This window comes from Podarcis tiliguerta (assembly GCF_965153285.1).
Source record: "Podarcis tiliguerta genome assembly, chromosome: 13".
NCBI classification, from domain to species: domain Eukaryota; kingdom Metazoa; phylum Chordata; class Lepidosauria; order Squamata; family Lacertidae; genus Podarcis; species Podarcis tiliguerta.
In genome coordinates this window covers 20,533,403-20,546,017 of record NC_139546.1, presented here as the reverse complement: position 1 = coordinate 20,546,017, position 12,615 = coordinate 20,533,403, and the positions used below count along the sequence as shown (strand labels likewise).

Sequence of the window (12,615 nt, the reverse complement as noted above, 5' to 3'; positions counted from 1 at the left end):
GGCAGTGGAAGACAGGAGTGCCTGGCGTGCTCTGGTCCATGGGGTCACGAAGAGTCGGACACGACTAAACAACAACAACAAATGGCTCCGTAAACCAAGGTTACAATCACAAAAATGGAACATTTAGTTGCTGTGATTGATTCTCAGTTAAACATCTGGCTAGTTCGGATGACAACCTTGAGCTAGGTTAAGAACTTTGAGAACTTAAAAAAGAAAAGTCACTTGATCTAGGGACGGTTTACATATATATTGGCCTATTCTGACCTTTCTTTTTAATGATGGCACAGATTATTAAAAATGTGGCCGATAGGTCAAAATGCCTGGCGCCTGTCTAATTTCCAACACTGTTCCTAGAACAGCAAACCAGTGGCCCTCCAAATGTTGTTGCACTATAACTCACATTATCCAGAACCATGGGTCATGGTGGCTGTGGCTGATGGGAGTTGGAGTCCAGTAACATATGGAGGGCCACAGGTTGTCTGTCTTTATGATCTGGTGTCAGAGGGGAGCGGTGAGATAGTCAGATCTGCAGACGACACTAAATTATGCAGGATGCTGAAATCCAAAGCAGACTATGGAAAACTCCCAAGGATTATTCTATTCTGAATGAATGGACAACAGCATGGCAGACGAGATTAGCTAGAAGGAAGAGTGAAGTGCTACACAAAATTAATAATAATAATAATATTTGTTGTTTAGTCGTTCAGTCGTGTCCGACTCTTCGTGACCCCATGGACCAGAGCACGCCAGGCACTCCTGTCTTCCACTGCCACCCGCAGTTTGGTCAGGTTCATGTTTGTAGCTTCGAGAACACTGTCTAACCATCTCATCCTCTGTCGTCCCCTTCTCCTTGTGCCCTCCATCTTTCCCAACATCAGGGTCTTTTCCAGTGAGTCTTCTCTTCTCATGAGGTGGCCAAAGTATTGGAGCCTCAGCTTCACGATCTGTCCTTCCAGTGAGCACTCAGGGCTCCTTAAGAATGGATGTGTTTGATCTTCTTGCAGTCCATGGGACTCTCAAGAGTCTCCTCCAGCACCATAATTCAAAAGTGTCAATTCTTCGGTGATCAGCCTTCTTTATGGTCCAGCTCTCACTTCCATACATCACTACTGGGAAAACCATAGCTTTTACTATACGGACCTTTGTTGGCAAGGTGATGTCTCTATAATAATATTAATAACCAGAAACTGAATCTGATATAAAGAAAGAAGTTTTAGAATAGTGGATATCTCAGTGCAAACAGCAGTTCAAGTGTTCAGTAAAAAAAACCACACGCAATTGTTGGGAATGATAGGGAAAGAGATTGAAAATGAAACTGCCACTATTGGTAATGCTTTTATATAAATCTACAATGCATGTTCATATAGATTACTGTATACAGCTCTCTGGTTGACCTATCTCAGCAACGATGTTTAGCAGAGCAGAAAAAGGAGCAACTGAAATGATCAAGGGGCTGGCACACCTTTTGTATTAAAAAAAGAAAGGCTAAAATGTCTAGTTACTTTATGGTTTGCTGGGGAGAAAGGTTTGTATCATTACAAATGGGACCAAGAGAGCAAATAAGGCTTTTTCTCATATTAGATGGACCCAATGAATATGATTGGCAGCAGGATCAGAACAGAGAAAAGGACATACTATTTCACATAATGCATAGAGAACTGGAGAATGCAGAGGCAGCGACTCACTAAACTGGTAAAAAAACAACAATGCACATTATCAGGCAAATTCATGAGAAATAGGTCTATCGGTGGTTCTTGGTGTGATGGTAGTTAAATGGAGCCTGCATGTTTACAAGGAGTATAACTCTGAATACCGGGTGCTGGTGGGACATACAACAGATGGATGTTGCCTTTGTGCTCTGCTCTGCTTGTGCAGGTGATAAATGTTTGGGCACTGGAATAAATGCTTCTCTTGTGTAAATAGCAGTGGAGGGGAAGCTACCCATCTATCCCGTGGGGAGGCGGATTTAACTCTTTCCCTCCTTGCACACAGCCTCAAGTGTGGTGTAGTGGTTAAGAGCGGTAGTCTCGTAATCTGGGGAACCGGGTTCGCGTCTCCGCTCCTCCACATGCAGCTGCTGGGTGACCTTGGGCTAGTCACACTTCTCTGAAGTCTCTCAGCCTCACTCACCTCACAGAGTGTTTGTTGTGGGGGAGGAAGGGAAAGGAGAATGTGAGCCGCTTTGAGACTCCTTTGGGTAGTGATAAAGCGGGATATCAAATCCAAACTCTTCTTCTGCTGCTGCTGCTGTCTGCATTTCCAGGAAAGCACCCATTGGCACCAATGGAGGCTTCCCTAGAAAAGCAAGCAGTGGGGTGGAGGGATTTTTGTGCAGGCTGTGGCAGGGAGGTAAAGAGTGAAATCCTTCTCCTCACAGGGTGGCTTCCCCTCAGCCTGCTGTTTACTTTAGAGTCACACGATTTACCTCAGGTCTAGTGTGGTCCCAAGTTCCCCATGCCCGTGGATATGCCTCAACAGGGCGTTTTTGAGTCGCCCCACCCGTGAGGGGAACTGTATTGCCACAGCAGCTTGCCATCAGGTGGCAGCCGGCTGATGTTTTGGTGTAGGAGATGGGCAAAAGAAAGATGGGGGCAATCAAAAGCACAGATGTGCTCGCGGGACTTTTTCTTCTCCATTCTCTTCTCTCTCCCTGCTCTGTGTTGTTCCTGTTTCTCCTCACAGACATTTGAAGTAGCACCGGGTGGGAGAAAAACAGCCACCGGGGTTGGATAGTGGACCACTCTGGATAAGACGCTGGGCCCTCGCCTCCCCTCACAAACGAAAGCAGACTGCTTGTAAAACAGGGGTATAAACTCACCATACAATACATATAATGGGAAACATACCGCACTTATAAAACATTAAGAGAGGAGGTTAGGGGTGATGTTGCCTTGCATTTCAGAGGCATATCAGAACTCCGAAGTGTAATGATGTTAGGATATATGGTACCTGAGATTCCCACCTTCCTGCTTGCATTTTCCTACATTTTCCTTTGCTCGTGGGGAAATCCCTAAAAATGCTTGTAGGAATTCTGCCGCACGTGTTTACAGTTAGGCTACTGACACGCGCAACCACGAAACCGTACCGTTGTCAACTCTGGGACTTCCACAAATTAAACAAGGTTGTGGTAGGTTTTATTGCCGGGTTTGGGGTGGGGTAGCTAAATCATGGCAGGCGTTAAGATGCTAAAAACATAGGCAGGCTCTCTAAGATGGAAGACACACCAGGGACTGTTGTGCTGCTTAGATCAGCCGATGCTGACAGGGTTGGTAGAGGGGAGTGGATTAAAAACAGGATGCTGGCATCAGGGAATTTCTTTGCCATGGTGAATGTGTGAACATGGGGTTACAGGGCGGGTTAATGAGTAAAAGTCACAGAATCCGATTCTCTCTAGTGGCATCAGTCATGAGGACTACAACCTTGCTATCTTGATCCCATCTTATCCAACGCCAGGTGAAAGTGCTGGGATTTTGTGTAAGTTTTGAAGTGTAGCCTAAACATACACACCATACATTTAAAGCACCCCCAAAACATTTGTTAAAAAACCCGAGGCATTTTTGTTGGGGATTGTAGGGAAAGGCCAAAAACGCTGAAAAACATCTTCATGTATGCGACAACGGCCGCAAGAGTTCTGGTAGCACAAGGATGGAAGACTGAAGAAACCCCAACTAAAGAATCATGACAAGAAAAATTGACGGGCTATGCAGAACTGGCAAAATTGACATACAAGGATAACTGTGACTTTAAAGATGAATGGGAACCCTTTACAAAGTATCTGAAGACGCAACAAAGTGAACTGGACTCCTTGGCAGGTTTTGAATAAACATTCACAAACTTTTTATTGATAATAATCAGCTAAATAGTTTGAGGATCTATACAACTTTGTAACATGCAGGAAACAGCAGTCTCAGAGAAACCAAAGACTGGAACTGAGGGAAATCGGGGGGCAGGGGCGGGTGGGTTTTGTGTGGGAGGGTGGAGGGAGGGAGGAAAAATGGGGGGAAAACAAGGATGATATGTTTTTGGATAATATGTCTTGTTTAATTTTGAATTTAAAAACTTTTTTTTTAAAAAGCACCCCCAAAAGAATCATGGGAGTTGTACTTTGCCCCTTGCAGAGCTACATTTCCAAGCACCCTTAACAAACTACAGTTCCCAGGATTTTGTTGGGGGGCAGAATGCACTCTAAATGTGCTTTACATATATGATGTATATGAAGCCTTTAACCTTATCAAACCTATGACTCACTAGGAATCTCAACCTGTGTGGTACCCAATTTCAATTATGTGTTTGCATACAGCCATTTCCTCCTCTAAAATGACCAGCTACAAAGGACTTCTTCAATTTCAGCAGTGTTGTAGAAGAAAAAAATCTCAGGTTCAGTATTACCAATCAGGAATGGGAAAAGCTGTACTGCTTGAAATTTCCTCAGCTACTATTAGAGGGAAGAACTTTTAGAGGGAAACGGAAGCTCCTTTCCAGCCCACCAGTGTGTCTGTATTTTAAAGCTAAGCAATAAAAAGAAAATTGCGACAGTGCCATTGCTTTGACCCACCAAAAGTCACAGCACAACATGCATTTCGGGTCCTGACCTACCCAATGGTCTAGTAAGGGATCTTTGAAACTTGTTTTCGAAAGCTTTTTTATGATAAGAATGCTGCCCACATTTTCTTTGAGATTTAATGCCCACATTTCAATGAATGTGCCCCATACAGAAAAAATTTCTCCAGATATTTAGAGCAGTCAAACCAGTTCTTTGGAAAAAAAATCACTTAAGTTGACCAGCAATCAAGCCTATTAAACACAGTATAATCAAAAACCTGTAATTAGTGGCAAAACATGAACATCAGAAGGTGATGTTCATAGCATGGGGAGAGGGGGATTTCCTATTATAGTGACATATTTATTCAAAACGAAATTTAAAAAGTTCTTCGTCAGATATACTGAAAACCAGTGGTTTTCAGTGTATCTGAAGAAATGTGCATGCACACGAAAGCTCATACCAATAACAAACTTAGTTGGTCTCTAAGGTGGTACTGGAAGGAATTTTTTTATTTTGTTTCAACCAAGGCAGACCAACACGGCTACCTACCTGTAACTATATTGATTCAAGGTGTTAAAAGCTCTGCTAGTTACTTGCTTTTTTATTTTGAAACATTTGAATAGCTTGATTTAATTACAAAATATGCGCAGTTCTAATTTTAGATCATGTTTTTGGTTTGTTAATTCCTATGTTCTAGCAAAATGTTGACTTAAATTTTGTTAACTTATGGAGAGAGGGGAGCGAAGGGGACACACACGACCTATTAAACAAAGTTATCAATTCCATAAAGAGGGAGATTTGAATTAAGCAGACTGCTGCCCTAAGAATGGGTACCTGGAAGTCCAGTTGAAATGAAACAAACATGTTTGGGATCAGTGTGTCTCACAAATGTCTAGAATCAAGTGATGTAATTCTGCAAATTCCAAGCATTAACCCCTTATGTTCCATGCCGAATGTAAAACAAAATGTCTTTGTGAAGCATTTCCTAATAAAAACACTTCCTTTTCTTGTTTTATATCTGAATTGTTGAAATCCAGTTTGTAATCAAATTAACATTAAGGTATGTTAGAGCTTAAATGCCTCATTAGAGCAAAAAATACTATGTTTTATATAACGGGTATTTTAATGCAGTGTATATGTTTTCCTCAAACTCACAGCAAATGTTTTTTAATTAGAAAGTTACTTTTTTAAAATGTTGATAATTTATACCTTCCAGTGGGTCAATTTCAAAACAGTAAAACTGAAAGCAATGTGCTAGAAATTAAGAGCTCTTTGGAAAATCCGTTAAAGGTAGCTAAAATATAAGCAGGAATATCTGATTTGTAATAAATTTGCACCTTTTCCCATTGTTATGACAAACTCCTAATGGCTTATTGTGAAGGTGGTGAGAAAACAGTTTTGATAATAACAGCCATGCCATGTTTATGAAATATGGAAATAAGTTGTTGACACCTGAAAACCAATGGGGACAACATGGAGAGATGGTATTACAAATAGATATAAAAAGAAACCTGGAAAGAAAACATCCTAATGGAAAATGGTTCAAAATAATAACTTCAGTAGAAAAATCACTCAGGGTTTTCCACTTGAAGGCATTCTCATTTAAATGGACTATTCTCTTTCAGCTGTCTAGAGGGACTTTCAGTAATGTAACCAAGTTAAAATAACTATGAAAGAAATAGAGGAAACCCTGAATTAAACTGAGGACAAGAGTGAAATCTGTTTATTGGTTGTAGTATCCAAAACTGGAGTTCTGGTACAAGTTAGTGGCAACACTGCTCTTTAAGGAAGTGGAGGGGGGGATTAAAGGAAAGGGGAGGAGGGATATTAATTCACTAAAATATGCAGTGATCAAATTTTAAGCCTCCACCAGTTTTTCTGTGCTACTTTTTTGCACTGAATGACTACAGATTGACTCTCTTTCAAAATGCTTTAGCTGCCTCTTCTCTGAGCATTCCCTAAATATCATGAATTTGGAGGAGACATTGATTTTCCCCCCCCTTTTCAAAACTGAAGTCTTTCCTCTTTGGTTGGAAAAAATAAGTATTTAGGCATCTTAAAAGGCCAGCAAATTCATTGCAGCATAAGCTTTTGCAATTGGCATCTATATATGGATTTTAATATTTTAATTTTTAAGAAACAGTTTTACACATTTGGGTCAAAATGTTAAGATTCTTTTAAAGCTGTTTACTCTGACTTCAGAATATATGCAATGACTTCAGAATAAATGCATGGTGCACACACATTAAGATAAACCAAAACAATCATGAATCTTAAATGAGCATGTATAAATGACTTTTATTTTAAATCAGGATATGTATTCCTCTAGTGTCTACTTTTTTTGTCTGTACATTTAAAATCTGGTGTGTATTTTTTAAATACAGATTAGTAACTTTTGTTTGACAAAAGCAATTAAAGATAGCTTAGATTATGCAGTTGAAAGGACCAACAGGCATGTAGATAAAATTTCTCTTGATTACAAGCAACTGTTCTTTAAAGGGAGGGAACAATGAATGATAGAAAAATATTTGAGATTTAAATCAGGAGGGTAAGGCTGGTTTTGGTAGTTTATTCAAAGATAGGATCTCCGTGTTTTCATGTTGTAATGTGCATTTAAAAGGGTTTGCCTACTAGAGCCGGGAGAATATATAAACTTCATTCTGTATTCTATATTTTTAACTGGGTTGAGAAAGTTGCTAGTTTTCAAGATTTCTCCAAACGATCTTTAACATTTGCATGTTCATAGACATTTCTGAAGTAAAACAATTGTAGAAATAAATGCTTTTAGGGAAGTTGCAAAATTGTTCTCTTCTAGCATTGGATACTCATTCATAAATATCTATACTAGTTAAGGACAGAAAAAGTGCATCTATCCATCGAACAATAACCCCCAAGAGAAAAAGTTTAAATATTTCTTAATATATCTTTATCTCCAAGCCTTGGAACAATTTTGTTTGTTTGTTCTTTTTAAAACTAATCAAAGAAGGGTTTTCATTTTAAGCACATGACCTGGGCTACAATCGAAACCTGATCTGGTAGGTCACTCTGACTTTCTTAAAGGCTCAAAAACAAATAAATGGCTACGGAAGATCTCCGTGCAAGGAAAACACGTGGCATTTAGGGGATTATGCTTCTATTTACACACAACGTGGGTCTTGCTAATAATGTATCTCCGGAATGTTTTAAAAAGATCAAAGTCCAGCGACTACCATTTCCCCCACTTAAATGGCTAAGTACCTATTTTTCTAGAGCAGAATTTAATTTTAGCAGTGGTGGCGTGCCTCACATTTCTCGTTCGATCAGGAGAATCGATCTTTCCCACTCACTTCACGTTTGTGATATGTGTGTGTGTGCATTTTAAAGTAATGTTTGTTCTTAAGAAAAGAAAAACGGGAGGGGGGGAGAGAGGAATCAGAAACCTGATGATGCTGATAACTCAAATCCTTCCATTCACAACTCTGTGCAATGCAAGCTTCCGAACGAAATAGTTCTGCTCCAGCCGGCTTTTCTTTTCTCTTTCTTCCTTTTTTTTTTTGGCCATGCACACGCGGACACTCCCCCAGCAGCCATTTAAAGGGCCAGCACATTCCGGCGAGGCCACCTCTCCCGCCCCATCCCCCACCTTGCCATTTCCCTCCCACCCCCCTCCTCCGCCCCCCAGAGCTCCCTTGGATTGGTGGGTTGTGACTGGCATGCTTTAAAGATTCCTCCCCCCACCACAACCACCTTCCGCCCCCCATCCCTCCTGGATAATGGCAGGGACCAGCGTTGCAGAGGGACAATTGGCGCCTCTTCACAGCCAACTTGGCTATTACGCACACACACACACCCTTTAATTTCACCCCCCCTCCTCCTCTGGAAAGGAGGCATTAAAAGTGAGGGGGAGGCGGGTGGGAAAGGGCTGCGAGCCACCATCTTCCCCTTTGTCCCCCACTCCCTGCTCAGGAAAGCATCCTTCGGCTGCTGATCCCTGGCAGAAAGTGACAAAAATAGATTTTGGCGACTTCGCGCGCCTCGCCAAAGGCGCACCGCTAGCTATCCATGCCCCGTTTCGCGCAGGGGGGACTTACTTCCGAGTAAGCGTGTCGTAGGATCGGGCCGTTAAGAAATAAGGGCGGGGGGGGGTTCCCCTCAGATCTCCAGGGTTTTAAACCAGAGCATCGGGCGGAGGGGCAATAAAACCAAAGTTTACCCCCCCTCTTTTATTTCAATAAATTGATCCAGATCTTTCCCCACTCCAAAAAGAACGCACATGGAAGGATGACTTTAAAAAGAAGGAGGAAGAGGAATAGGGGGAGACGGGGCGCACATGTTGCCTCGTGCGAGACAAGGGTTAAGCGGAAGCAGCCGTCCAATCGGCGCCCTTTTGGTTGGTGGAGAAATATATATTTAATTTCGATGGCTTCCCACCGATGTCCATTCATGGAACCAAATGCCTGCTCGCGCAATATTGCAGGCACCGTGTCCAACAACCGCCCTCGCCCTTTCCTAGATCCTAAACTCCTCTTGCCCTTTTGCTGATATGTGAGGTATTTATTGACGAAACAAACAAAAACAAAAAACAGGAGACCTACAAATGTTTAGGTGGAAAACTACTCATCGAAAAGTTGCAAGGCAAAGGAGAGCGGCTAGCATCGCGTTTGCATTCCATCTATTTGGAGCGAGCTGCTGCCTAGTCAGTACACATTATTATTATTATTATTATTATTATTATTATTATTATTATTATTTTAGAAAGTTCTAACAGGGTTGATACATGGTTATTATTGTGGTTATTAAATCGTTTTTATGCTTGCGGAGGAGAAGCACCAGCTGGATGGCAAGAGGAGGAGAAGTGCCCATTTCAGATTCGTGCGTTTCCAACGTACCCGCCACATTTTCTTAAGAAACGCTAACGTGACATTTAAAGTTCGCAAACGTGTGAACCTTTCTTTCTGGCTCGCGGGATGCACAAATGAAGATCGTGTGCTGCGGTATCACAACCACCCACAGGATGTTTCCATTTTATATCTTATCTATCTATCATCTGCATATATATATATAAACTGTATATATATATAAACTATATATATCTATATCTATGTGTGTGTGTGTGTGTGTGTGTGTTGGGGATTCAACAGTAATTCTACAATTATTTTGCACTATTGCACTAATAATGCCTCCACAACTCTTCACACAAACCAAATTCCAATATGGCTCTCGTCCATGCTCACCAACCCCCACGATCGCATCTGGTCATCTTCGCCTTTTTTACTCTTCAACCCCCCCCCCCTTCCTAAGGCGATCCCCAAATCGTACGGATGGGCAGAGCGAAGCTCCGGGTGCACCGCGCGCGCTTAGTTTGCGCGCCTGCTTGCTCTCCTTCCTTCCTCCGCCCTCTTTCCTCGGGGCGAGCCAGAGCGCCCTTTGAATTAAGTTTACACCCAGAAAATCTCATTCAAACTCTTTAAGAAGAAGCTCATAGCTCATGAGGGGGAGGGGTGGGAGAACCGGCTGGGGGAAGAGGGGGGAGGGGGGTCGCGATGGGGGTTGGGTCTCGTCGCAGCCCTCCAGCAAAAGCGGTGGGGTGGGGGGGGGAGAGAGGTGGTCCTACTACACAGATCTAGATTCTACAAGGAAATGGAGAAAACGGGTTGTTGTTTTTAAAGGGGAGGGAAGGAAAGATGGGCAAAATGTAAATAAAATAGTATTTGCAGTTGGGGGGGGGGTAGAAAAAGAAGAAGAGAGCGAGCAATGGAAAGCTGCCGCGCCTCTGCACATGAGCGCGTCTGTCGGTGCGTGCGCGCCCCTCCCCTCGGAAGGGTGGTCCCTTTTTGGGGCTCCACCACGTGGCTTCCTCTTGCAAACATTTTCACTCATTTTTCCAGGTCGATTTTATTTAGGGGCGGCGCCAAAGGCTGCCTTCAGCCTCAGAGACGTCCTATGTGGTGTGTGTGTGAGAGTGTGACACATGAGCTGCGACTCAAAAGGAGTTGGGGGGCCGCTGGAAAAGGAAAAAAAAAAAAGAGCCATTTTCCCAAGACCGCCATAGCAAGTTGCATCCAGTCCCACCAGCCCCATTGATTCCGTAAAACAGGGAACATTTCCCCCCCTCTTTCCTCTTAGATCACCCCCACCTTTCCTCCCCACACCCAAAATAACAGGCTTTTCCTACTTGCTGGGCCTACAAGATTGAATAAGAAACTTTTTTTTCCAAAAAAAAAAAAGGCAGGTTTTTTTTTTTTTTTAAAAGAATCTGTTGAAAGTTTCACACCCACCCACCTACCATTGCCCTCCTTTCCCCACCCCGGTGTGTGAGATAATATAGTTTCCCTCCCACCTCCCGTGACTCCCTCCCTTTTTGGACCTACCCCACATTTTGTGCAAAACGCATCAGCCATGAACAAGCTGTATATTGGGAACCTCAACGAGAACGTGACTCCGGCGGATCTGGAGAAAGTCTTCAACGACCACAAGATCTCCTTCAGTGGCCAGTTCTTGGTGAAATCTGGCTACGCCTTTGTCGACTGCCCAGATGAGCAATGGGCCATGAAAGCCATCGAAACTTTTTCTGGTAAGCCAATGGATCTCTCTTGTCTTCCGCACCCCATCCCCCCGCTCTCTCCTTCTGAAGCCGTAGTGGGTTTAGTTTTTTTGTTTTTGTGGGGGTTTTTAGAGATTTTTTTTTAAATTTATAGATCCAAACACATTTCTTTTTTTAAAACAACAACAGCAGCAGTTAACTACCTAGCGCTCCTAGTTCTGGCGACCCTCTTTTCCCTTTCCAAGATCCACACAATGTGGTTTTGCAAAGATGCGTTCAGTCACACTTCTCCGGTACTCGTGCGTCTTCCGCCCTGTTTCTTTTCTACCTCTGGGGTGTCATCAATGAAAGTTCACTTTCGTTTCGTATTTCTCCCCCACTACCCTCCCACCCGCAACTTGGGGTAGTTGGGGACACACACACAGCTTTGCTCCCCGCTTCTATCTGACCCCGAGTCGAGAACCATGTCTCTTGCGTGTCTTTGCGTAATACACAACTTGTAGGGCCTAGGATTTCTCCATCTGCTTCCAGTGGATTTCTAGAGGGCTCGCGGAATTCTTTTATTTGTTTGAATTCCTCCTCCTTCCCACCCAGAATGTTTCCTCTTCTATCATAGTGGATCCCCCTTAAACCGTCGTCGTTTTTTTAGCATTCACCTTTTTTATATATATGAAAAAGGGTAAAATTTGGCAAACCCCCTCGCAACGTGAAAACGCGCACACAAAAAGGGCGAGAATGACAGTTTTCTCTTTTGCTCCCGGGAGGTCTTTGGACGCCCCCCTCCCACAAATCAGTCCCCGATCTCTCTGGAGATGAAATGGGGGGGATCAAATCAAAATATTAAGCCCCTTTCCCTTAATTCGAGGTTCCATGATCAACCCCCCCCCCCGGCCTCGGTGGTTCGTCTTGCAAGGCCATTTGGGTTTTGCCATGGGATCAAATTCTCTATTTCTGTCCTTTAAAAGAGTGTGAGGTGCTTTGTGGGATGGGAGAGGGGCTCCTCTGGAAGTGGGAGGTGGGGAGGGAAGACGGGAGTTGTTGGACTTTGGCCATTTTGATTTTAAACTGGGTTTTCCTGGGGCATGTGATGTGTGTATTAGCGCGAAGGTCGCCATGCTGCTAAGAGATTGAGAAGAGGCAGAGAGGAACTAGCAAGCAAAGCTGATGTTGCCCTTTGCTGGGAAAAAACCTCTTTTGCCCCCTTACTCGAAAGGAACACATTAGAATTTAGTTTCCCCATCCTTTTCTAGATTCACGTTCCTTCTTCCCAGCTGAATACAGTTTTCACGGATTTTCTTATTAATTTTTTTAAAAAAAGATACAGCCGAACAAGTTGAGGTGGAATAAATCGACGGAATAGGCCTTGCAAATCTTAAAATTGCCTTTCCTGTGATTAAACAGATCTTCCAGCATATGAAGGAGGAATGAATTGAATGTGCAAAAAGTAGGGTCATGGGGAAACCTCCATTATTGGTTTCTTCCATTGTTTAGTCCCCTCAATTTGAAATCCAGTTTTTTGTTTTATCCAGAGGAAAACGCATCTCTCAAG

The 12,615-nt window shown here is 43.0% G+C and overlaps 2 protein-coding genes and 1 long non-coding RNA gene across 5 annotated transcripts in view; 2 read left to right on the top strand and 1 right to left on the bottom strand.

The window, feature by feature from the left end:
- The window catches only part of LOC310661893, a 157,289-nt gene that overhangs the window by 69,040 nt on the left and 75,634 nt on the right, over positions 1–12,615 (top strand). The window lies entirely within an intron of this gene.
- Positions 1–12,615, bottom strand: part of GIP (gastric inhibitory polypeptide) — a gene marked incomplete at its 3' end in the record, with an annotated part of 29,923 nt that overhangs the window by 16,476 nt on the left and 832 nt on the right. The window lies entirely within an intron of this gene.
- Positions 10,418–12,615, top strand: part of IGF2BP1 (insulin like growth factor 2 mRNA binding protein 1) — a 61,850-nt gene continuing 59,652 nt past the window's right edge. The window contains exon 1 of one of the 3 annotated variants that reach the window (XM_083408403.1): positions 10,418–11,096. In XM_083408403.1, coding sequence (XP_083264529.1) covers positions 10,922–11,096 — 175 coding nt within the window. In that variant the 5' untranslated portion in view covers positions 10,418–10,921. The remainder of the gene's footprint in view (positions 11,097–12,615) is intronic. The other 2 variants (XM_083408402.1, XM_083408404.1) reach the window with 2 other exon arrangements.